At 37.1% G+C, this 27929-nt stretch overlaps 1 protein-coding gene across 2 annotated transcripts in view; it reads left to right on the top strand.

Annotated features, from left to right (window-relative positions):
- The window catches only part of LOC139711942 (NAD(+) hydrolase SARM1-like), a 72896-nt gene that overhangs the window by 26946 nt on the left and 18021 nt on the right, over nucleotides 1-27929 (top strand). For both annotated transcript variants that reach the window (XM_071623791.1, XM_071623790.1), the window contains exons 3-5: nucleotides 24347-24527; nucleotides 26323-26443; nucleotides 27696-27928. In XM_071623791.1, the coding sequence (XP_071479892.1) occupies nucleotides 24347-24527; nucleotides 26323-26443; nucleotides 27696-27928 (535 nt within the window). The remainder of the gene's footprint in view (nucleotides 1-24346; nucleotides 24528-26322; nucleotides 26444-27695; nucleotide 27929) is intronic.

Raw genomic sequence — 27929 nt, 5'->3', positions numbered from 1 at the left:
CACACATTTAAGTGCAAGCGAAGAAATATATCTGTTCCTGCATTTGCCTCGAGGTAAAAACTCCACTAAGCTTCCAGGAAAAAAGAAAAATGCTTGCAAAAGTAGTCATTAGTAAAGATTATAAAACTTTTGGTATACAGCTGTACACAAGCTTTTTAATAGAAAAAGGTGGTTACAAATTTTTGTACCATGCAACCACATCATTGATTAGGCCTACAAATTTGGTAGCTTTATCGTCCCGTAGGACAGTGAGTACTGTATCGTAATTTGAGTGCATTATATATTGCATGTGGTAAACCTAAACTTACAGATGATTTAACCTTAAACTTGTGCTGAACCGAAAATCAAAAGCTCAAGCCTCCGCCCCCACCCAAAAAAATATGATAAATAAAAGATAAAGTGAACAACAAAAAAAAATGTATCCATGGACATACAGTGTACCATGGTGATGACATCATTCCCTATCAAAGGGATTGCTGCTCTTTGTTGATAACCTTTGACTTCCCAGATGTATTGAAATGGCCTAAAGTCAAAAAATTTGCCTAAGTTATAATTACTGTCATGGTAACTGACGTTACATACTGACGTTTCGGTAACTGACGTTACACATTTTGATGTGTTCATTTGAATCTCCAGTATGCCAAGTATCCTTATTTTCTGGTATTGAAAGGAAGGCATATGGGCATACATTAGAAATCCTAAGTTATATCATACAGCTCACTTTCTTTGATAAATAATGTTAAAATTTCCTTGTTTTTGGTAACTGACGTTACATCCATCATTGTCAAACTAATTACAAGTTTTTATAAAATTCTTTAAAGCAACCAGCTTTTTCTTTTTATCATGTGGTAAAAGACTTGTCTGGTAACTGCATGCATATAAAAGATTGTTATTTAGAGTACTAATAAGGGCAAGTCCAAGATAAGGTCCCCTCAGAAGGCAAAATTTCATCTTTGCTCAATATTGACATGTTTGGTATCATTTTGAAGCTTATGAGTTGAAGTTTTGATTTCCATGGAGGAAAAAATTATATTACGTAAATTTATGCAAATTTCAAGGGCTTCATTTGCATAAATGTGAAAAACAGCATTACGTATGGGACATTTATAAAAATTCATATTAATTCAAAGGAAAGCAAATGATATTTGATTAATATGTGGACATAAGAAGTTCATCAAATAGTTTAACTTGGTATGAAAATTTAGGGATTATGCAAATGATTATGCAAATTAGCTCGTGTCCTATCATGACATGTCCCATACGTAACAAATTGAGGTCATTTTTTTAGGTTTTTTCTGAAATTGCTAAGGTTATATTAATGCCCTTTTGGAAAGTTCTAATTTATTGTTTAGAGAAATTAAATACCATAGAAAAAAGAAAAAACAGTAAAAGGAATATTTTTTATTAGGCATTGAAAAATGTTACGTATGGGACAAATGCGTTACGTATGGGACATCCTCATACATAATGCATGTGAATGCATGTAGCTAGCTGGGAAGGTCTCTCAGTACACAAATGGTCAATCATCCTGAAGAAAGCATCCCAACATTGTAGCTACTTTTTGAGTTATAGACACTTTAAACAATACATGTACTTGACTGAACAATTTTCAGAAAGGGGGAGGGGAAAATGGCAAAATACACAATGAAAAATCAGCATTAAAGGGATGGTATAGTTTTTTGTGGAAATGGGGATTCAGTTTTCAACATTTAATGAGATGATTGGAAACTAATTATATGAATTACTAAAGAGCATACAATCCTAAGACTAGAGGAATTCAAAGTTTAGTGATGGAGATCCAAGTTGAAATGGTTGTGATATAAATATTTAAACAGAATATAAAGTAAAATGATTTTTTTTTTTTATTGCAAGTGATACACAAATTGTCCTTATTCAGGTTTCAATAATAGCCACGACAAAATTCATGGGTAATCTACTCGATCACTGGGGTTCCACGCAGCAGGTATTGCTAATTTATAAAAATTAATATTTCTTGTGTCAAGTTGTTTTTTATTGAAACAAAATGGCAAACTGCCCTTCATCAATGGAAGTAAACACCTTCAACTATTCAAGTTTTCAGTAGTAACTATCCTGATAAAAATAGGGCATACATACTCAGGTTGGTCACAGAAATATAGAATATGATTAAATATGATTATGATGGTAAATATTTGGGGAATATTGTTCCCTTGTCAATCTGGATCAGTATTTGAGTAGTGTCAACTGATTCCATTTCAATAATTATGCAAAAATTTGTTTATGGGTATTTTGCAAAATTATTTTGCAAAATACCCATAAACATGTCTCTCCACACACTAAACGAATGGGGGACAAGGGGCATGCATACTCAGGTTGGTCATAAAAATATAAAAATATGATTGAATATGATTAGGATGGTGAATATTCGGGAAATATTGTTTCCTTGACAATCTGGATCAGTATTTGAGTAGTTTCAACTGATTTTACTTCAATAATTATGCAAAATACCCATAAACATGGTTCTTCACACACTAAATGAATGGGGGACAAACTGTCCCATACGTAACTGTCCCATACGTAACACGTCATGTCTGTCTTTAATTAGAACCTGTAATTAGAACTTTTTACCTAATGACACGAAACTTACCTGTGATAATCTTGAGTGTTGTGACTTTCATCACAGTGAGTTACAAGTTGTAGAATGAAATACTTTCAGAGAGTTTTGAGGTTGAAAAAAATGTTCAAAAAAACAAAAATTTTCTGGTCCCATACGTAACGGCACATATTTTCTCTTCTAGAATATAAATGTAAAGGTCATTTTTCTCCATTTTTTGCATGATCATACTTCTCCTAGATATCAATCACCATGATAAAGTTTAATATGGTCAAAAGCCATAAACACTATTTTTCAGGTCATAAAAGTCTCTGAATGTCCCATACGTAACGCGCGTGTTATCTTGGACTTGCCCATAAAGTGGATATACAGAGGGTAAATCATGTGACAATACACTCTTTCTTACCATTGAGTTATAGGCATATTTTGGCAGCCATTTTGAAAATCAAAATGGCCACTTTTATTGAAAAACATAATGATTCTTAAAACTTCAACTCAAGTATTGTCTGAAAATGTATGGTGTTTGAAACAAATATCATTTTGAATTTTCGGCATCTGTGTCCTACATACCGTGGAATTGCCCATATGTGGGTTTCGTTTTTCTTTAAAGTTTGCTGATTCACCATGCTACCAAGTGTCATCTTTAGAATATCTCTGTGGAAACTGAGTTGTCTAGTAAAAGAGGGCGGTGAACTGTAAGATGAGAGCTTTCTTTTAATTCAAACAAGGAAAGAGGGAGGATTTGATTTTTAGTAAATCCTGGCATTTTAATGCATTTCATTATGTATTCCCCTAAATTATGTTATTGTGATGATGATGGCAGTGAAATAGTCCTACAAATTGTAGCCTAACAACACTTTTGAACATTAAATTGTTCTCTCCCACATTGTGTAAATCAATGTGAATTAGTCTTCATACATGATCTGGTCGTGATGAAATTCTTATGCCGACTGTTACCCCCCCCCCCCCCCCCCCCCCACCAAAAAAAAAAAAGTTTTCTCAAAGCTGGAAGAGGCTTACCTTTGGTACTCTAAACTTTATGTACAATGTTGCAATATCAAACACATTTATTGAACACAGAACACATTGATGGGCTCTCTTGCACAATCTCTGCAAAATGATACAATGTAAGTCTGAGTCCTGCGGAGATAGAAATTACCAAAATTAGAGGCATGCTGCAGTGATACCATGCTGTACAACTGTAGTAAGATCTCTTACATTGTACAGCTGTAGTTTGTTTTTCAATTATGCATGCAGTGTATAATGTACAAGATTTGTACACTTCCTGAAACATGAGAGGTGATGTCTGCATACACAACGGGTTGAAACTTTGGATACCACTGTTCAGTATGGTTGGAAAGAGTCCAATAATCTATACTGATGAAGCACATGTACTGTATGATACACTTTGTAGGCAGGCAGTTGTTAGTGTCAGAGCAAGTCTTACCATAGATCTGTCATATTCTGTTTGAACAGGAAGTAGAGTGTCTGGAAAACCTTTAGGGCAGTAAAGGGAGTCATCATTGTAGCTTTGCATTGATTTGCTGGACGTAGCTTCTCTTGGGACAGATTAATCACTGTTACTTTCATGTTTATTTTCTGAACCTGGCAGTGTTAAGATCTGAGATATTGTATGTGCAGTTTCATGAAGAAGAAATAAAGCCGAGGCTATGCGAAGTTCCTCAAAGCTTTGAATACCAGTACAATGTAGGTATTATCTGGGAGTGAATTTTTCTTGGAATGAAATCGATAATTATTCATGTGTTGGCCCACCTAATGCATTGAAGAGCAGCTATAAACATTAATACTTACTGTAGACATCATTCTAACAAAATAATAAAAGAAAAGTGGTTGACTCTTTCTTGAACTGTACATGTCGTCAAATCTAAATTATTGATGCAATTACTAATACTGTCACTAATATCTAGTCATGCACCATCATTTGATTTATCCATGATCTTTAATAGCCACATCATTATTTTTTTTTTCAATTTCTTTATAGATGTTGTATTTCCATACATTATGTAGATGCACTCAGAATTAGACATTGTGACTGAAGTACAGTAGCAACCTACAATGTACTGCAGTTGCATATCATTCAAGTTTTTTTTTTTGTTTGTTTAAATGTAAACTTTAATTCTGCAGTAGAATGTAAATAGCAGGCATTTATATTGTATGTTTTAACCATTTATGGCTAGACTTGCAGCATATATACACACAGTAAAGTCCCATGAAAAAATTCCTGTATGAAATTTTCTTTTATTTCATCTTGTATGATTTCTTTTCAAATGAACGCGGAACTATGCATCTAATTTGCAGTGGTTAGGAAAAACAAACAAAACCAACATACAGTGTACAAGTACGTATTTGAAGTACATGTGTACATCATCCGTGATATATAGTTGCTGTTTGTTCATCAGCAAATTGCATCCATAATGAAGGAAAAAAAATGAATTGAAAAAGAAATCTAAACAAATAATTCATGCATCTGGCAATTTTATAATTTTGATGACTAGCAGTGCTACCAGTGTTCCAGAGCTAAGATGTGGTGGCTGTAAGTAGTAGAGTTTTAGGTTTTGGTTTCAGGTCATACACCATAGAGGAAGGAGAAAAAAAGGCCAGTATCTGCATACGCATTGCTATCAGGCCACTCCGCTTTGCTCAGTGCAATCAGCAGAGGAAATCAATATAATCAGAGGACCTCTGACAAAAAGTGGGCAGCAGCAGCATTGAATATGACCTGGGTCCATGCGCCATGACAGTTGAATTGAACCAGTAATACTGTTTGCATGATTGAAAATGTGCAAATTCTGAACAAGATTTCCAAGGCAGAGACTGTCATTTACTGTATATCATTTCATTCTGTCTGTCTTGGCAGAGTTGGCTGCTCTCTCATACACAGTGTAGTCTGAATGTAATAGTGGAGATCATCAGTGCTTGTGGTTGCTAATTGCCTGCTAATGGAATTGCATCATAGCATGTGCTGTGTATCATGATCATCATTTACAGTAACTGTATTTTACCTCAGTGGAAGCAACATCAGATATATGTGTACATTCCTCTAACAAAATTGAACATGATGTGATTAATAAAAGAAGGTGACATCAGTAAAGCCGTATCAAATTTCAGCTTGCATGCATTGTCATGTCAATTGTAGCTGTGATGAAACTCCTGTATACATTCCCAGGGCTATACAGTTTGAAAAAAAAAAAAAACAACACAAAAATCCCTACTCTACTTAATATACTGCAGTAATTGCATAAAGTGTCTAATACTTAAAGGGCCATTCGTTCATGTACATTACCAGGCGATAACAAAACCCAACAAAATCCATCTTCACCAAACAGGCAATTACAGAATCTTTAGGTAAGTGCCTCATACAATTGCCCATAGTTTGGGCTCATGTAACAATGACATTATAAAGTTGGTTTAGACAAAGTTCTGCTCAGTGCTGTATTCCTGTAACATGTACCCACCAGGAATAAGGAATTTGTTTGACACATTGTGTTGCTGGTCATTATCTTGTCCCTGGTTCTGTGAAAATGTATTCTGGTGTTATTACTTTGCTACTTTACATTAACGATCACGGGCGGATCTAGCTTTTTGCTAAAGGGGGAAGGGTTTGACCAAATGACAAGCAAAAAAAGAAAAGAAAAAAAGCTCTTCACATTTTTGCTGTTGGCCTGAGCCTGAGACAGAGTGTTGGAAATTGTATACTGTGTGGCTCTGCACACATGATGGTGTTTTTTATGCACATCGCCTTTTCACTTGGCAGCCCAAGGGGGGGGGGGGGGAGGGGGCTACCCCCCCCCCATCCGCCACTGACAATTTGACACCAAGCAGTGGCATCATACATTATCACTCAACCTTTTCCCCAAACAGCAGCTTGAACTGTTGTGTCCTAGCAACCCCCCCATATAAATATGATATTGTATAAGCTGTTATTTTCGCGAGGGTTTAATCACAGTCCGATTGCGAATTTAACAACATGTGAAAATGTCCCCATACACTTCGTTGATAGAGCATTTACATAAAGGTTGGCGTCGATTCGTGAAAACAACATCTCGCGAAAATGTGTATGACCTCGTCATCCGCGAAAATATCTGTAAGCGAAAATAACAGCGTACCCTCCAGTACACTCAGTGCAACTGACATCATATCCGACACGACAGTGAGGAAATAGAGTAGAAAAAGAGATACTCGTAGATGCATTTTGACAAAAAATAAACAAACAAACCAATAACAAAACGAAATAGAAAGCAGTCAGAACAGACTCTCTTAAGTGAAAATGAAACAATTAAGAGGCAATTTCAAGCACACTGCCCCTGGCAGCCAGAAAGAATTTAAGACTGTTGGTTACTTGTGTTCGAAAAAGCAAAACATATTACAACCTACATCGAGGTGCACACACACACATTGTATGCAATTCCCACTTCATGCATCATACAGTGTTGTGCCAAGCACGAAACATAGAAATTGCTTGTGGATCCGTATAATCTGGAGTACACAACGTGCAAACAGCACACACTCACACAGAAATTTACGGACACATGTGCATATATATCCAAACTTGTATTCCAGTCTGAAAGGAACATCTCAGTTTTGATTAAATTTTTCAGTGATATTCAGATGGGGAGATCCTCCCCTCCAATTGCCCTAGTATAACCTGAAGGTACATTGTACTAGTTGTCATGCCTGCTTGCCCTTTTGCTGTGTAGTGTTGCTGTGTGGCTGTATTTCTAGCAAAGTCAGCCACATACATGTAATTCTGTATACAATACAGATGTAGAAGAGGATGTGAAGACTATTGTATGATAATTTTCAAATTATCACATGGTATCTTTGGGAATGAGAGATATCAACTACAAATTTTCTCAAGTCTTTTCTTGACTGCCCTATAAATGCAGACATAGTTGAAGACGCATGTTGCACTACAATATATTTTGTGTGTATGGTGAAAGTTCATTAATTATCTGTGGGTAATTAGTTGTTTGAGGAAACCGTATTATTGAAGCTGGTTTTACTAGTTACAGGTCAATGTTCATGGCAAGGAACTTGATGGTGTGAAGAAACATGCTTAAAATGTACTTTAACTGTAAACGCAGGTCCAAAAGTATCCTCATTAACTATGCCATTAGCAATTTTAGGAATATGTGCAGAAAACTGTAGTCTCCAACAGGTGAAAAAGGTATACGCCAACAATGGAACATAAATCTAAATTTTCTCCTAACAAAATCAATGTCAGACATTGCACATTCCTGTTAAAAGTGTGATGTATGTATTTCATTCATTTTTTTTTCATTCATTTATTTGGCAAAATATAAAGCAATATATACAAGTCATAATAGAGAAAATGTTACATTAAAGACATCATTGTCATGTTACTAGACTTTATTCAGTCATGAATATCATACACGTAGGTACAGTACTGTGGCCTTTCTCAAGTTCATCAATCACTTACTGCTTTGCCACATACAATTGGTGTAATGATATAGCAGGCTGTGTGTTCTCAAGTCATCTGCATTCCATCTGTCTCTTTGTCTATCCTTCACAATCCATAATCATATCTCAAGTTATGATTTAGGTAATGCCATTTTAAGTTCTATGTATTAAAATAACCAGAACAAATCAAGCTACACTATATAGTGCATAATAGTATTTGTGCAACCATTACAGTAATTGATGTTGGTATTGCCATGGTACCATAACTAATACAACATGTGCCTATCATTATCATCATCATTATCATTGATTCTTGGCTGAGACTTGACCAAGAATATCACTACTGAAAATTTGGTAAGTTCATATCTTTGTCTGATAGTATTGTGCAGTGTTAAAGGCTAATCTTAATGATAATGCCCACACTCACACACACACACACACACATCAACTTACTGTATCATATTGATTACATTTCTTGTGAGAAAACACTTAGAGTCGTTATATCAAGCTGTCTTTGTTATATTAACTCTTTATGTGCCATGAGGGCAACCCTCTGTGTGCCACATTATTCTAGGACACAAAGGTAGACATGCTTTGAGAAGGAATTCTGTTTTTCCAATGTGTATAACTTCTACAAATTTCTGTTGAGCTGGACATAATAGTGAGCAAAGTTAAGAGGAAAGCCAAACTTTGCTTTGATATAGTTTGCATGACAAATCTATTTTCAATTTTTCTTTGAATGACCATTTTGCAACATTACTGTGACGGCATGACTTTTGCATATAAAACCGTGACAGAAACTTAGAATGAACACGCAAATCTAGTTGGGAACACCGCTTGATAGTCAATCACCACATAGAATGCAAGCCGTATATGAGAGGAACAAAAGCGGGAGAAACGCTTTCATTGTTCCGCGGGATTTCTAGCGATTTATCGATCGGTTTTGGCGGCTTTGTTTGTTGAGCAGAATATGCGAAGTTGGCATGCCGTCGACTGAGTCGGACGTGGGAACGTGGCACATAAAGAGTTAAAGCATATATGCCAAGCAGGTTAATAGGAATAGAGCATTCATTATTTTCTTTTCTTCAAATCATGTACTATTCTCTTATAGTGAATAGGTCAAGGATAAAATGCTTTGTAATTACTTAAATTGCATTGTACAAGAAAAAGAAATTGTGCTATTCTATTTCACCTTGGCCAGTGGCCTTGGTGAAACAACACAGCACTTGGTATAATTTAGTATTTTTTGTTCTATAATCAAGTATATGATGCATGATAGAGTATGCACTATTTGTGTAGTATGGCACAATGTACCTGGTTGATACCAGGGTATTTATACCAGGGGTCGGCATCATTTCCTCATTTCTCTTCAAGTACTGCAAGTGGGTGGATTACTTAACCAGGTTAGCACCCTGCTTTTTAAGATGAATGAGTGAAGTGGAATCTTTTATATGCATGAGTTGTGGCTATTAAAGCTCACTCATGAATGAGGAACAGAGTGTCTTGCTTCCTAAGGGCTGATTTCATGGAGCATGCGAATGATTTTTTAGGGATGCGAATGTTGAAAAAATGGCAGAGTCCGACATTCGTATTAGTCTCCAAAAGAACGCCAAACCTTTGCAGGGGTTCAGAAGCATCATCAACTTTTTGTGGGTGTCATTATTAGTTCGACAGTGATTTAAAAAAAGAAGAAGAAATTTCTTGCACACACTTTCCACACACTGGGTTGTGATTTGCACATGATAAGTTCATGAAAATGTCTTGAAAGCTTCATCATATGCGCATGACCTTCACAAGAAGTGTGCGGTGTTCGCAAAATCTTCGTGAAACCCCAAACAGATCCCAACAGTTTGAAAATTGCCTCTTGTATGTTTTGCAAAATTTGTGAAGTTCTTCGAATTATTATCTACAAATGTTTGCATACCTTTTGAGACAATCTCACAAATGTTTGCCACATGTTTGGGGTAAAATCTGCACCCCTTGACACCTGACCTCTATAAAGCTTGTGGCTGAGGTGTCAGACTTCATTTTAATGACCTCATTTCATTTCATTTTACTTCATTTCATTTCATAAAGTAGGTTTTCCACAAATTAAAATTATAACATATGCAAACCTATCAAACAGTATTATATAACAAAAATCCTAAAAACCTGTATAGTGAAGGAAATGTTTGATCAAAGTCACAGAATACACTTAAAATGGCTCCAGAGTATGCCAATATTGTATAAATTGAGATTCAAATGTAATGTGTGGGGGAACCTGCAGAACATCAATTGCTATAATGGGGTTAGGTCTTTAGAAAAGAAGTCTGCACACAAACACAGCAATGGTTCATGCAAAAAACAACAGAGAGAAGTGAAAGGAGAAAGAAAAGAAAACAGATTTGACTTCACTATCAACTCACCCTAGAAACATTTTTTCCTGTGATTATTGGGAAAATTTGCATTGTTCGCATTCACATCATGTTCTTCATTGTTTATAACTGCCTGTAGTTTAGCAATGGTGCACATGACATTTGCACGTATGTCGTGAGAACTACACACAAACCATGCATGACTGTTTTATGGCTCCATAGTCTGAACACATTCACAGAAAATCTGTTCCAAATGTTGGACTTTGCCATGTTATCAGTATTCTTGTCCTTTGCAAATCGTTAGCATGCTCAGTGAAATCAGCACTTTACTAGAGGGGATGGTATCATATAACACAACATAGCTCAGGTAGACTCTGGAATCAAACCCATGTCATTCAGAGTGGGAGCAGACACGCTATGAGCCAAATGATGGCCCTTGTCATGCACTAAACTGACGTAGGTATGTTATAAACATCTATTTCCTTTAGAATTTAAATCTGCAACTCCTGATACAACATTGTAGTTAGTTTGAAAGTGTATTTAATTTCCAATTATGTATCGTGTTAAATTGTTGGTTTAAATTTCTTCACAGTGTACAGTATATCTTTCATCATTTCCAATCCTTTATTGGCTATAGTTTGTCAATGTTCTAAACAGATAATGTTGCTTAGTCAAAAATGATAAATTATTGCTTTTAAAGGGATATTACAGTTTTGGTTGAGACCTAATTTCAGGTTTCTAACATTTTTTGGTGAGATAATGAGAAACTTCTCATGAAATATGAAAGAGCATGTAATTCTATGAGGAATTCAACATTTATTTGATGAAAATTGATTTTGAAATGGCAGAGATATCCAAAAAAGAGTGATTCTAATAAAGTGTGGGACCCCCACTTTATTACGATCGCTTTGTTTTACTATGTTTTTGGATGTTTCAGTCATTCCAAACCCGATTTTCATCAAATAAACTTTGAATTCCTCTTAAAATGGTATATTCTGTACTATATCATAAACTTCTTGGTATCGTAAAAAGTTAAAAGCCCAATTTTCATCTCCACCAATACTTTACCATCCCTTTAAGTACATGTAGTCAACATTTTCTGTAGAAGGTACACAATCCCTTTTCAGAACAAAGGCCAGATCAGAAGCAAATTAGTGCAATCATATTTTTGTTGGCCTTTTATTGTTGCCATCTAGATTACCGTATTTACAGTGTACTAACAGAATGTACTTTACAACAGATAAGGCATATACTCTATTCAAATTGCTCTCAATTTCAATCACTAATTGAGAGGTATTTAACATATGTACAAGTACACTCACTGCTATCAGACATGTGGTTGGGAGGGATGACAGTTAACAGAGGATATTATGTAATCCCCAAAGAATTAATACAGGCCTTGGTGGTTGAGAAGCAGAGTAGCAATCCGTAATCAGCGGGATTTGCTCTGCGTGTGATCCATCTGTGCCATTGAAAGGAGCCTACGAGAGTGACTCATGATGGACCAGCTGCTCATGGTTACATGATGCACAATAAAAGCAAATCATTGACAGGGAAGAAATTTTGATATTTCAGGAAAGGTTGAAAATTGTGGTTTGATATATGGAGCAATTGCAAAAAGTATGTCACACACTTTCATTTAGCAATGTGCAGTTTTTGTACTAGATATCTTGAGTAGATTATCATCAACAATTGAATTTGCTATTTGGATGATTTGTGTCATTTTTGTGGTTAGTAGAAATGTGCACATGCAGCTGTAGTTAATAACCATGCTAGAAAAAAAAAATTGCAGAGAAATGTATCTTGGTTTATATTATTAAATTTGTTAAATAAGTTAAACACAGTGAGTATGCAAGGAGCTCCTCTTTATAATATTCAGATGTAGCTAAATAATGGTGGGTTTAAAAGTCATGTGGCTACGTCATTTAATATCGAGACATATAATATTTTTAGCAAACATTGAATACCTCTCTTGTTCTTGTCAAAAAGTTGTAATGTGGTCATCATCATGAATTCTGTAGTGATGCTGTGTCCACTAATGAGTACTGCTGGTTGGGGACAGGGTGTTGTCAGTCTCAGTGCTCCGTCTCTCAGTGCCTATGAGGAGATAATTATCTGACTCGGCACTGCTGAACTAATTTAATGAATAACAAGTGTGTGCATTTATACCAGTGTGTCTGCATAATTGGCCTTTTATTGTATTAAGGTGAAGAGGGGAAGAGATAGTGATCACAAACCACTCAATATATGTTATCAGTATCACTAAGCCTTTACATGAGTAAAAGTAACTGCCTTTTGAAGCCATGTACAATGTATCTGTCTTACTGATCTCTTTGATAGTCATACATGTAGCTCATAGTGTTGGTATACTTTATGTGTTTTATACACTCATAGGATGTCTTAGTTTGAACTAAACCTTGCTGTGAAATTTACCATTGACTTGAAGAAATGCTCAAGGTACACCACTGTGCATGTTTATTCTAGTCTGAAGTAATTAATGATAATGAGCTAAAATTTAATGATTTTTAGCTCATCTGAGCCAAAGGCTCAAGTGAGCTATTGCGATCGCCCTTCGTCCGGCGTCCGTCGTGCGTCGTCCGTCGTCCGTCGTCCGTCGTGCGTTGTGCGTAAACTTTTTACATTTTCATCTTCTTCTTGAAAACCCCAAGACTGATTTTCATCAAACTTGGCAGGTAGCATCCCTAGGGGGTTAGGAACTCAATTTGTTAAAATGGGCACCATGCCCCACCCAGGGGGCCCCCAGGGGGGCCCAAACCCTCCCAAAATTAAGGAATCTGTCAAAATCTTCTTCTCTAGAACCAGAAGTGATAGAGCTAAGTTAGTACTATGGGTTAGTACATTGATGATTGTAGTTTCAAGTTTGTTCATGGCAGAATCAGGGGTGCCCCCCTTGGGACCCAGGGGAGGGCGGTGGGGAGGGGTTCTAAAGGGGCCTAAATTGTACATTTTCATCTTCTTCTTGAGAATCCCATGACCCATTTTCACCAAACTTGGCAGGTAGCATCCCTAGGGGGTTGGGAACTCAATTTGTTAAAATGGGCACCATGCCCCACCCAGGGGGCCCCCAGGGGGCCCAAACGCCCCAAAATTAAGGAATCTGTCAAAATTTTCTTCTCTAGAACCAGAAGTGATAGAGCTAAGTTAATACTATGAGTTTGTACATTGATGACTGCAGTTTCAAGTTTGTTCATGGCAGAATCAGGGGTGCCTCCCTTGGGACCCAGGGGAGGGGGTGAGGTGGGGTCCTAATAGGGCCTAGATTGTACATTTTTATCTTCTTCTTGAGAACCCCATGACCCATTTTCACCAAACTTGGCAGGTAGCATCCCTAGGGGGTTAGGATCTCAATTTGTTCAAATGGGCACCATGCCCCACCCAGGGGGCCCAAAGGGGGGCCCAAACCTTCAAAATGAAGGAATCTTTAAAAATCTTCTCTAGAATCAGAAGTTATAGAGCTAAGATAATACTATGAGTGAGTACATTAATGACTGTAGTTTCAGGTTTGTTCATAGGAGATCCAGGGGTGCCCCTCTTGGGGGCAGGGGGGGGGGGGTTGGGAATGTCAAAATGGGGGCCTGAATTGTACATTTTCATCTTCTTCCTGAAAACCTCATGATGTATTTTCGTCAGACTTGGCAGGTAGCATCCCTAGGGGCTCAGGATCTCAATTTATGAAAATGGGCACGATGCCCCACCCAGAGGGCCCCAGGGGGCCCCAATCTCCCCAAATTAAGGAATCTTAAAAAACTTGGGCCCTTATTGTACATTTTCATCTTCTACTTGAGAATGCCTGGTCAAATTTTGGTAGAGCTGTGTGTAATTTAGATTAGTGACTGCGTGAAAGGTGAACTTGCGATATACTCAGGTGAGCGCTAGACCCGCGGGTCTCTTGTTATAGGTTTGTTAGCACTCTTGTGCAGTCAAGCTGCACACTAGCACTGGTCCGGCGGTCCGGGACCGGTAAAAATCACTGTCAGACCAGTACGTTTTTCAGGAATGGACCAGTAAAAAGTGGGAAAACTGGGTACCTATTGGTCCGACAGACAGGTTGGACCAGTAGAAAAAGTGGGTTAGTGTGCATCCCTCGATAAAGTACATCAGTAAGAGTTTACTAGGATTTTTTTTTTTTTTTTTTTGGGGGGGGGTCAAAACAACTTGTAGCTTCCAGTGTACATTCTAACACTAATTTACTTAATAGCTTGTTTTTAATAACTCTGTCATCACAATGTTCCAAAGCAAGTATAGCAATTTCTGATCATGTAGAATCATTCAAAGTCTGAGTATCCAGGGTATACGAGGACCAGCCACATGGCAGTAGAATGAGAAGCTCTGATAGCATGAGATGAGATGAGATGAGATGAGATGAGATGCAGGATAGGAGAGACAATAATTATTGCTGATTGCCATCTGCTTGTGCTTGCAGCATGTACGGTATGACCTCCCTGGTATGCTGAATGCTGGCCACAGAGGAAGGTCATATTATGTAGACATTGTGTATGGAGGAAGCAAAGCAATCATTGTGAGCTACAATGTACAGGAGAACATTCGTCCCAGAGGAGCAGTGATTTAAGATGAAATCAGTTAATGTGTGCTAGTAAAGATCATTGAAAATTCAGGGGTATCTCTTGATCAGAATTATTCGAGAAATATCCATTTGAGGAAGAGCGTAGTCTTGCTGTAACAGTAATATATCCGTAATGTATACAATGTACAAAATGCAAGGTGCTACAATAAGCACTTGCCTGATGGCCTGGGACATGTGAAAATCAAAGTCGGGTAAGTGTTTTGGAACAATGAGAAAAATGCCCAAATTGGGCAAGCAAAAAGTCTTGAAGCCACCTTTTTTTTCCCCACTCCCCCCCCCCCCAACTCTCAAAGTCATACAGAAGCCCAAGGGTAATGACTGTTTCAGTGATGCAACACACTCTGAAGGTACTGTTTACCGTTGGGAGCAGTGATTTAAAAAATGTTGAGATTTATATCACTTTTGATGCATGTGTGTAGGTCAGTTGTATCACAGAACATCCTACCACATGAAAATTTTGCAATAAAGCCTAAAATATAGGGAGATATCACTATTTTTCTGAATAAACTATAATTGTAGACGGTTTAGTCTAGAAACAATCTTATTATTCAACTATTGTTCACATTTTGTAATGATTCTTAACATTGATTATACATATTCAAATTTCTACATTGTTTGTTTCTATCCCTAACTCACCTTTTAAAACTATTTTGAAGCACTAAAGGCATTAAAGCTGGATTTTTGTTTCATCTGCATATGGTAAATAATGCCTTTAATTCAATTTTGACGGCAACTTTCCAACACTTCTGCAAAGAAGCACCAATGTAATGCGACACCAACACCTGATTGAACCAAGTTTGTTAATCCAATTTAAGTATGGGAATCAATATGTGCTGTTTATTTGAATGATTGTGTTTTATTCAGCCCTTGATTAACAAGAGATTTTTAAATTCATTAAAAAAAAATTTTTTTGGACTTTCTTTTTGGGCGAGTAAAATTCGTGTTTAGGCAAGGGTTCTGCAACAGTTTGAAAATCTGCTAGCTCGATCAGGCAAGTGGTAAAAAAAAAAAAATTTATGTACAGTAGTACCTGGCAATATACTTTTGTAGTCATGATGTTTGCTTGGTATACACATGTTAGAAACCAAAAATAGTAAATTATAGTCTGAACTGCATAGTGTAGCTCAATTCTGAGAGCATTGAAGTACATGTGCAAAAGGGTTAGCAAATAGCTTGTACTGTGTAACTCTCTGATAGCCATACGAAACTTAGTCATATACGTTGTACCTTCAGCACGATGCATAGATATGAAGAGTTAATTGTTACAATCTCCATTGTGATTACTGCACACCTGTACACCTCTCCCTGGATCAATGTCTGTACTGGCAGTTCACTGTCGAGTGTAACCAGTGGTTGATATGGAACAGTGCCACGTCTTAGCAGAAACTCTCTTCCTCTTCAGTGTGTGTGACGATTCACGGAAGCACTAAATTGTCTAATAATGCAGGATGAATTCACCAGTGCCATCAGGCAGATTGAAAGAGGTCTTAATATGTTGCAATGACCAGAATGTTAGAAAGGCAAAGAACCAGTTGCAAAAACGTTCAGCTTGTGACATTGATTTTAGTAGCTGCTAGACAGGGGTCATATTTCATCAAGCAGTCCTTGGATGGCTGTCTTCAAAAGGGAAAAGAGTTTACTGGTAGACAAATCCCAAAGCTTGCTTTCACATGTGAAGTGAACAGGCATGACAGATTTGTAGACGAGTGGCCGTGACAACTTTGTCACTGGTTAAAGGACTGAGTATGTATGGTGAAAGGGTGTCTAGGGAGCCACAGACACACAAATGCAGGTTTGGTAGGTCTCTCTGTTTATATTGTTGACAGTTTTTATACTGCTTACCCAATTTGTTACTCAAACTTGTGCTGCCCTTTCTTCCTTATATTTCTGTGGTAGAATGTTCCTCACAAAGGTATACTGTAGCATTACAGACACTGTTTGCTTTCTGATTCAAGTTTAATGATAAATTTGATGTGTAGACAGGCTGGCGTGTTGGTTGGGATGTAATGCAATTGATTATGCAAAAGGATATGTCCTCGAGTGTGAGGCTAAGTTGGGGAGGAAAGGGGAGTGTTTGGGATTGACAGGTGAACAGGATTCCCTCCTTGTGTTTGTACACTGCCATGGAAAAACTGAATGGGGTATATTTAGAGAGCAGTACATAATGAATCACTGTCCCATTCTTATATCAATAACATTCATTATAGAAATACAATACTAGTAAGAGAATAGTCATATTCATACATGTATGTTCCATTCATGTATGGTATGATTCATACTCTTTGGAGAAACAGAGATAATACACATTATACACTGTATGACATGTCGAAAATTTGACTATGAATGGACCTGGACAATCTTTCAGACCTGTAAAGAACACATGGTATTCGGTTAAGTACAAAACATCCATATTTTGTACGATAAAAAATCACTGGGACAGCAGGCCTGGGTGCAGCAATGACTCAAAGAGAAAATAGCACATCCATGAAACAAAGGATCTCTATTGTAAACAGTAGCATATATCCCAAGTATATTCACCTTTGTCAAAGGGATTGCTTCTGCCTGTGCTACTGTGAATGCAATTGGCTAGTATACAAAATTCTAATGATAGACTTGTGCTGCAGTTCTTATAAGATATCAGAAATGGGTGAAAGAACAAGTGGACAAATTTTGACCACCACCTGGACATAGTATGTAGGGTAATGAAAAAGTTCACCACTATTGTAAGACACAAATATTATGAAACATGAATATCAATGACATCATAAATGGGATTTGTAAGCCTGGATGGCAGGTGGTGCTCAAGGAGAACTCATCAAACTCTGAAGCATATGCCAGATTCCCAATCCTATTAATGACTGGTTATTAAAAGTTGTGTAAGTGGATTAAACATCATAATTATGGTATCCATGCATTTTGTATAATAGGCTGGATAACTTTTAGGTGGAAATACATGTACATGTGGAAATGTATGTCGCAATGGTGCTTTTTAACTTGATCTCATGACTGCTGACAGTTAATCAGAGTACACTCTTCTATATATGAATACAGTATTAACATCCACATTTTGATGGCCAGCTTCTTTTCATATGGAATATTTGTTAATTAATTTTTTAGATATGTGACATACAGTACACTGCACTATTTGCGAGCAAAAGAGACAGATGTGCGCCGGATCAGCGCTTTATGCGATTCCATGGGGGCTCGGTCACACTGACCTAAAGTCGGGTAAACGCATGAATCACGTAAGAAATTTGGCTTCGCGTGCTTGTCTGTCCAGAATTTGACCATTTTCGCTGATTTACGTGATGAAAATCACTGATGAATTGCTCAAGAATTACGGAAAGATCACACAAAACATGGGTTTGATGTGCACCTTCGGCAGCAGGATTTGGCCTGACGGGATATGATAAAATGGCCGTTTTAATATAGCGCCAATCATATGTGAGTTATTAGTGATACATCAGTGATTCATCAGTATTTCATTACATGCGCTTATTTACGTGTTCTGTGAGAGATATATACGCCAATTGATTTTTTTTTCAGTGATTGTCAGTGATACGTAGGTGTTACAAGTGCGAAACATGCATCATAATGTCTGCTAATTGTCAGTGGAAAGTCGTCGGTGAACGCAATTGCGGCGACATTTTCGTGAACGATCACTGATATTCCACGCATATTTCGGTCATTGTTCGCGTAAGAACTACGCAAACTACGCAAAAATTCCGAAAAACAGCGCAATACTGCGTAAACTTTAATGCGAAGCCGAGTTTTGAGCTGCTCAAATCTCGGAATCGCGTAAAGCGCTGATCCGCCGCACAACGGCTGACAACTACGAAGGTTCCACGTCAGACAAACTCATGAAATGCGCAAACCGCGCATGCATCGCATAAGGCTCAATTTTTTTTTACGTGGTTCATGCGTTTACGCGACTATTGGGTAGTGTAACTGGGCCTTGAGGTTACTCAGTGTAGTGAGAGAAACTGCTGAATGCATTACACATGTAGGCCTACATAACTTTAATTTTGTGGAGTTTGTTTCAATTTCTTGTTTCTCATACACTGTAATTTGCCTCGACCATTTTTTTCTCCAGTTGTGTGCTCACATTCAATCAGTAAATTCCTTTTTGTTTATGAATAAGATGATTCCTTATATTGGAAAGAAATTCTTATATCATCAATACACACATACCTTTAGATCACGAACATAATGAAATACTGTGTACGCCATATATTTAGTGAGTCTAAATTTTCGCAAATTGGGACTCCCGATGCGATCATGGAGTATTGTACTGAATGGAGAAATGTATGTGTGCGTGTCACATTCATATCGGGATCAGAGTCATTATTTCGCATGTCTTTAATTTTGCGAATAGCACCTGACTTGCAAAATTCGTGAAGATAAAAACCTCCCAAAATATTCGTCATAAACAGCAGCTGATAAATGATGAGGTAATGATGATAATTATTCACAAAATCTGTGACGTAAGAAGTGTACTGTAATGAGTGAACAGGAAACCAAATTTATGGCTTGCTAAGAATTATTTGACCAGACAAACCAGGCATGAAAGTGGTGCCAGTGTCATGTAGCCATGGTTACTAGCTTATACAGCAACCTCCAATTAGGCCAAAAAAAAAAAATTGTTGCATTGGCGTAACATGAGATTTTCAAATAGGGTCGGTCGGGCGGATTTTTTTTTTTTTTTTTTTTTTTTGCTACCTGCATTTTACGTGTAAAACTCGTGCTCAGCTCAGTAAACAGTTACAACTGCTGCACCGAATGTGCTGTGTTCATCTATTCTACAAATCATTTATGAGGCCGATATTACTGGAATTATACCCCTTCACAGAATTTAAAGATGTTGAAATCCGTATCCTGAATGTTTTCACTTCATATTTTACTATTTTGACTTAGATAAGATAGATGCAAATTGACCCGTATGTACGATCTTTTCATCGCACACGGCGATCTCTATTACATTCCCACATATACAGATTCGTGTAAGTTCTCCACACAAGAAACCTATGGCAAAACTGTGCACAATACATCGCAGTCTGAATGCTACGTATACACTGAATAAATCTTGTTAGAGTACGTGTCCGTGTTGGAAACAGATGACGTACTGATCAAGGAAGGCTTATGCGAGGCGCTAGATCTCTCCCTCGTACATCCGATATCCCCAGAGCCGTTTCCACTTCCGGGTTTGTGCGATCGCGATCGCAATCAACAAGATATTTGATATCGATAGCAAAAAAAAAAAAAAAAAAAACATGGGGTCGGCGGAATTTTTAGGGTCGGGCGGGTTACGCCAATGCAACAATTTTTTTTTTTTTGGCCTTACCTTCAGACAACTGCCAATATAGAGCAGTGTAGAGGCCTGCCCCAGTTCTGATTGTTTACTATTCCCTGACACCAGCATTGTTTCAGTGTTGTTTTATTTATGTAAAATAGGAGTTTTGAGAACTATACCTTGAGAATCATACCTCTAAGACAGTCATAGTTTACTGTATGCCTAGTCCACTTTCTCAACCTCTTTATTTTAATCATGGCTTACCTTTATGGGATTTTGACAGCATTCCATAGCCCTTCTCATTTAAAAAGCCTATTAAAGATAATATCATTCCTAATTATACCAGGTACTAAAATGAGCCATTTGACTAGAATGCAATTGTACATTGTTTAAATCCTTTCTTAAACTACATTGACAAACACTACATCTACGAAAGACAAGCTCCTTACGTCTTTCTTACCTGATGGTATTAAACACTGATGGGATTCATTAAAAAAAAGAAAAAAAAAACATGCACACACACACACACACACACTGCCACATTGAAGAATATCAGTACAATGGGTAGACTGACGCGTGTTAGGATGAATAAAGTATTCATGCATTTCGTGTGCTGACATGAAGCCAGAAATAAATGAGACATACATGTACTGTAGAGAGAAATAGATTAGCTCCCGAACTTCCTGCATGTGTGCAGGTTGCTGTAAATCCACCTCATTGAAAGTATGGCAATATGTGCATTGTGAAAAGGATGTTTTATTAGAATGGCACACCATGATGGAAACATAGTCATCACCCAAGGTCATGGGCATATACTGCAATTTGCTTTGTGTGTAATTTCCATGGGCTTAATATTGTTATCAAGTTAAGTCATCAAAAATGTCTGTCTCTGTAAATTACTCATTATAGGCTTGCTATTATAGTACATGTAGGTATGTTTTATAAAGATTTCTTCGGATGCTAAGCAGAGTGGAACTGCCGCCTCTGTACAAGCTTTAATTCATGTTTGAGTTAAATTTTATTGCTTATTATAAAGTTTTAAAAAATGTAAAGAAGGGCTGATGAATTATGAAATTACAATTGAAAGTCAGTCTAATTCAGTTAAATGACAAGAGCTCTTTCTGTTGTTAATCTAATGTTGATGTGAAAACAGTATGATAGCCATTCAATTTTCAAATCTGAATCTTTTGTAGTCATGCAAAAGGATGATGTCTCCAGAAAGATATTCAGTCTTTATCTGTAATGTTTGTTGTCATAGCAACTCATTACCTGCAAGCCTAAATCTTGTAAGATTTTATGTGTGTAAGCTCAGGTTTGTGGTGAGCAATTACTGATGCCACATTGTATCAATATCATTGACTCTATCACTTCTAAATGAATGACTGATGAATTTCTCCTTGTACAGCTGTAGGTGTAGGCTGTTTGTTAAACTAATTTGTATTGTTGCATTATTGTAATTTTACTGTAAAAGTGGATGTTTTTGCATTTTCTTCACGCTCAGCCAGGTTAGGTGGATTTTGCATATTCTTAAATCCGCAGAATCAAGATGTTAATTGCTAGAACATAAAGCAAGAAAAAAAATTTCGTGATTTTATTTTCGTGCTGGTTTCTGGTTGTGTGAAATGCACAAAAATTTCCACTTTCACAGTAAGGCTTTTTTTTTTTTGGGGGGGGAGGCTATGATGCATTGTGTATCTTGACATGGTCATTGTACTCATACAGACAAATGAAGAGACAAAGATAGAAAGAGAGTGAGATATAGCATAGATAGATAGACAGATAGATAGATAGATAGAGAAAGAGAGAGAGAGAAGGCAAGAAGAGGACTATTGTGCAACGAAATAAACCAGAGTGATTTGTGGTTTGCAGTGTACTATGACGATCACGTAGCAGCACATATTATGTGAGTAGTTTACTGGAAAATTGCTCACAGTGGTGTGGGCCATACACACACAACACACACACACAACACACAGACACACATGCCAATGAGCACCTCAGAACACCAGGAAATATTCAGCATATGGGGGATGCACTGTCCAATCATGGATGCTGTGTAGCAATGCTGATGCAGCTTGGATGACATGCGAATTTAACCTGCGGATAGCAGATGACCAAGGAAAGGCGAACGTTTATTCTTTTTCCCTGCCCGCCCATTTCCTGGCTACTCTCCCATTATTTTATGATGCACTCATGAAGATTTGGACTTCTTATGTACACGGTGCATCATTTCCTACTCTGTAGAAACGTTCATCCTTATTCTCATGTTAACTGTTTTCACTTTATTTCTCCTGATTTTTCATATGTGGTCATTATTATCACCATCTTTGTATAATTCTTTTTTATTGTTATCACCATCACATTAATAATAACCACAATTACCAGCATGGCCTTTAATCATTCTCATATATATATATGTTTGGTTATTTTTTATTTTTTATTTATTTATTTTTTTTTTTTGGGGGGGAGAGTACACATGCCTTTTTAAAGTACTTTATTACTGAAAACATCATGGTATCAATTCATCTATCTATTGTATCTATCTGTCTGTCTGTCCATTTGTCTGTATCTACACACTGTATTTCCTTTTATGGATGTTCTTGCATGGGATGAAAACAACTGAAGGTAGGAGCAGTGATGCTTAGTATGTTAATATACAGTTTTGCAAAGACACATTGATTAGATTTATAATATCATGTCAAAGACAAGAAGTTAAATTCATTTAATGTGAAGGGTGAAGAGTCAATTGTCACAATCAAGTTTTGAAAGTTTCTAGTTTATATGAAAACACCAGAAGCATTCATAGATATTCATGGATCTATTGTTGTTTTTATAACTTATGTAGCTGTTCGGAATAGTGACTCACATTTGTGATCTACAGTATTTGGGCTCGTGAAAAAGCTAGGGCTCCACTGAGCAATTAATGACATTTGATTGATGGCAACATGTTATAAAATGATATTTAATTTGAGGTGGCATTCTCATAAGGCATTGCTTTTGATGATGTATAAAGTTTCAAAAATAAATATGTACAAGGCAACATTTTGAGGTGTTCTTTTCCATGATGTGTAAATTTTGCAATTATGCTTAATTTTGGAAAAAGCCATATTTACCATTTTGGTAGCATATTACACAGATACTTACGTTGAAGAAAGCTAGATTTGGCATTTTGGTAGCATATGTGACCCTGCACCTCAAAACAAACAAAAAGTCGCCAGACATAAATTTTTAGTTAAGACCATATTCTGAAAGAGCAGACTTTAAGCTTTAAAATGATGTATAACTCAAATCAAATGGACTCTCCTATCCTATCTAAATATTGGAAAGAAAGCACAAACTCAGGAAAAGTGTGACCTGAGAAAAAAGACTCTGAAGTACAGTGTCTATTCAAGCGCTTAATCTTTACCAAACCATGCTGGCTGTGTGATGAATGGGATAAAAAAAGGAAGTAAACCACCAGAGTAACAACAATGAAGGGATTATCAGATTAAACTGAAATTAAGCATGCCTGATAAACACATTCTGTCCATAATTAATGCCAACTTTCAAAGCATTAGTATTATCCTTTCAAAAGTTATTAGAGTTGAAAGTGAAGAGTGTGGACAAGGTTTTTCAGAAATGAAAAAGGGATTCTAAAGACACACCTAATCACACTATTCTACCAAAATATGTTCAAGATATACTGCTAAAAAAACACACTTTCCTGCCCGTTTTATGATACCAAATTTTAGCATAATGTATAAGAAGACCCGCTCTTTCAGAAAATATGAAAAAGTCAAGTTCGGCTAGGTTGACCCATTTCGCTTATTTTCAGTCCTCATGCAAAATCAGTGTGTGTGACTTTATGTTCGTTTTGAGGTGCACAGTCACATATTACAAAACTTTGGAACTTGTGATAATACTGTTACACATATCTGCATTAAGTCTTACAGTCAATGTTTATCATTTCATGCATGATAGTCTACAGTTGAAATCTGTTAGAGTTTGACACAGTAAGTTATGTCAGCTATAAGAATGACAACTAATTCATGGTTTCTCATTCCTCCCCACCATATCAACAGGTATTCCATGACATCAATGTGGTAGGCTCCCTGCGACAGGTGGCAAGCTCCAACAATGAGATTGCTTCCAAGCTGGCCATCCAGGCCCTGCGTACTATTGGAGAGGAGATCCCAGCCAAGCTCTCCTTTAACATCTCTTGCTGGAGTGTCAAGGAGGTCCAGATGTGGGTCAAGAACATTGGTGAGTTTTTCCTGTGCTTCACACCAGGGGTGTTACGTGCATTTGTTAGCTTCTATCTCTACATTGAAGGGTCATTTGGCGAAAATAGTATCATATTGGAAAATTTAGGTCTTTTTTTGCCAAAAAGAAAAAAAAATTAATGACCTCTCCAATTGTCTAAAGAACTAAAATGTATCATATAGTAGAAACAAAACTTTGACATGCATGTAGTATTATACTGTATTTAGCCGAGGAGGAAGAAAATATGGATACTAACAAACAAATAGATTTTGAATATTTCTGCCCAGTCCTATGGCAACTGATTTTCATTGAAGATTTAGAACTTTGAGGTTGTGATATGTTTGTCGGTTCACTTGTAAGCAAATGTATGATGAACTGTAATTTTTCAGTAGAAAGTTCATCATACAGATTTCAATTTTAGACATGACATTGAATGGTATTCTGTGCCAATGGTATCGTAAGGAGATGTTGCTACTCATACAAAGATTTCTTTCAGTGAGTTCTTTTTGTTTTATTTACATACATTACAACTGCCAAGATTGAGTAAATAGCTATTCATTACATAATCAAGCAAAAATTGAGACCGGGTCACCTGCTGGCCCTTAATGCAAATGACATATTTAGTTTTTATGTAAGTTTTCGATTCATCCAGGTAGTAAGCTAAAAGCGTGTAAATTAAATCTGTTCGACTGGACTTACTTGTGAAAATCACAGAGAGAACAGTTTCGTGACTCGTCCGTTCTCTCCGTGATTTTCACAAGTACTGTATACGCCAATATTTTCGCGTACAGATATTTTCGCGAATCGCGGTATCAGTGGCATTTTCGCGTGTTGTTGAATTCACGATTGATACTAGTAACGTTAGTAGTAGGGTCTACTGCCAAGCCTGAGAAACACGTTTAAACACTTGCCAACGTACTCGTAACATTTTTCCATTTGCATTGTGACTTCCCAAACATGACAATAAAAAAGACACAGTAGAAGATTTATAAAATGAAACAATTACGGGAACTTGCAGCGAGACACTCACACACGGCATTCACAAGTACCTACCAAATGATGCAACTAAATGTAGCTGCACTAGCGCTAGCGAAAGTTTTACATGCATCCCTTGGCCTCACCCAACCACGTCGAGCCGGTGTTCGTTCGCGTAGGCAAACGTAGCATGTAACTGCGACCAGCAGCCCCGTACGCATAGCGTATAATGGGGCCGCGGACTGTAGCATTCAGGATCATGACAGGGGAATATCGCGGACAAATATCAACTTGAAATCGAAAAATTTTTCAATTTGAAGACTAGACTTGTAAAGATGAAGTATTGAAAACAGGGTTCGTGCAACGTTTGGCAAGTCTTCAAATTGAAGAAATTTTTTGATATCAAGTTGATATTTGTCCGCGATTCTACCCTGTCGTGATCCTAAATGCTACAGTCCGCAGCCCCACGGCCATAGCGTACATGTATGTACTAGTAGGAGTGTGTGTACTGGCCAGTGTGATAGCCGCGTTGGTCTGGCCAGCGTTGGATGCATTTTGTCACCGATTTGTACATAAGGTATGACGGGGTAATATTTTCGTGTGTTTTTAATTTCGCGATCAGCCCGAAACTCGCGAAATTCGCGAAAATAACCGCATATACAGTAAGTCCAGTCGAACAGATTTAATTTACACGCTTTTTATGTAAGGCTTTGTCTTTGGCTTGTATTGGGTTTTCTTCACTGATGTCTATTTTCATTTGTTCTCAATGTGCATGCCAATGATGACTACTCATCCGAGCTATTAAAAAATATGATTGCAGGTTTCAGCAACTTTTGCTTTGGCTTTGAGAATCACAAAGTGGATGGAGACCTACTGCTGACAATCACTGAGCAGGAGCTGATCAAGGACATTGAGATGGAGAGCAGTCTTCTCAGAAGGAGGTGAGGATGGATAACTTGCTTTCAGGACATTCTCTATGGACACACACCTCACAGATAAATCTTGATTCTTGAAGGAAAATGCAGGAGAGTCTGTTATATTATCGGACACTTATTTTTTGTTTGCTCTGAATTCAATCGTCAGAGGATGAAAATTTTAGCAAAAATAACACTATTCATCTACAAAGTCCTGAAAATTATGAATTTTGCAAAATTATGTGCATTATTTTATCTGATTTTGAAAAATGTACTTCAAGTTAACTCCTCCACAAAATGTTATCTTTTGCATTGTGCAAAATTGTACTATAATTCTGAATATGATTTTTGTAATGGATTAATCGACGTCTTTCACATCTTATTCAGTCATCAGAATCACTAGTCATACCCGAAATTAACTCTACATATTGATACTGATCGGACGACAAAGAAAAGCGGCAAATGAGGCTCAAAGTTCATATTGTACAGTAAAAAGTCAAATATGAACATTTTGAACAATTTATGCATTAAAATCTTGTGTTAAATCTAAATCTTCTGCTGGATCTCAGGTAGAATGTTAATTTCTTTAACAGCATTTCTGCATTTCTGTGTCTCATTGTGGTGATTTCAGCCCGTACAATGCTCAGTGAGATAGGTCTGCAGAGTCCCGTGTGTGTAGAATATCATTATTACGCAGAGATACACGTTCGGAATTACAACAGTGTCTGGTAATACCATATCTATATATACACTAAATAATGAATGACATGTTTTGACACGATAAAAATTGTTGAAAAAAAAAAGTTTATACATCAGTGATGATTACAAATCAATTGACTCATGATAAAATAAAGTTTGGTATAGTATGTTTATGATTAACATGAGTGACAATGTGGCATGGTGTGGGAATTCAAATTTCAGTTTTGTATTTCTGTTATGTTTCCACTGAAAGAAAAACCCAATAAAGTGGCTATTAGTAAGAACCATCGGACAAACAGTTTGAAATCCCCCATAAGGACTCCAGACAGACAATTACATGTAGGATAAAGTGCCTAATGACAATATGACTTTTCCTAACAGACTCAAAGTAGGAATTCCAAGACTGGAAATTTGTGGACTGATTCACTTAGAAACATAAGCTCCTTGTATCAGTTGACAAAGTGATGTGAAGAATGGTTAAAACCTGTAGTTCTGACAGATATGAATTAGGCATCAATATTCATTCTGACATTTTATGTGTGTGCTCTTCCCATCAAATTGACTCAATTTCGTAAAATAGATTTCTGAGGGAGCTAGCCCAGTTAAAGTCAAATTCCAACAGTGGTGACAAGGAGCTGTATGACTGGCTGAAGACACTAGGTCCAGAGTATCCCCAGTACACACACAATCTAACCCACTGTGGCATTGACATGAACCTTCTGCCCTTTGTCACCGATGGCCATCTTAAAGATGATGGCGGTATAACAAATGGTGTCCACCGTATGAAGATTCTCAAGGCAATCCATCCATGGGG

Source organism: Diadema antillarum, unplaced genomic scaffold (assembly GCF_040938485.1).
Source record: "Diadema antillarum isolate AM-2024a unplaced genomic scaffold, OU_Dant_1.0 seq00001738_RagTag, whole genome shotgun sequence".
NCBI lineage: Eukaryota > Metazoa > Echinodermata > Echinoidea > Diadematoida > Diadematidae > Diadema > Diadema antillarum.
The sequence above is the reverse complement of the archived record's forward strand: the minus strand, read 5'-3'. Positions and strand labels throughout refer to the sequence as shown.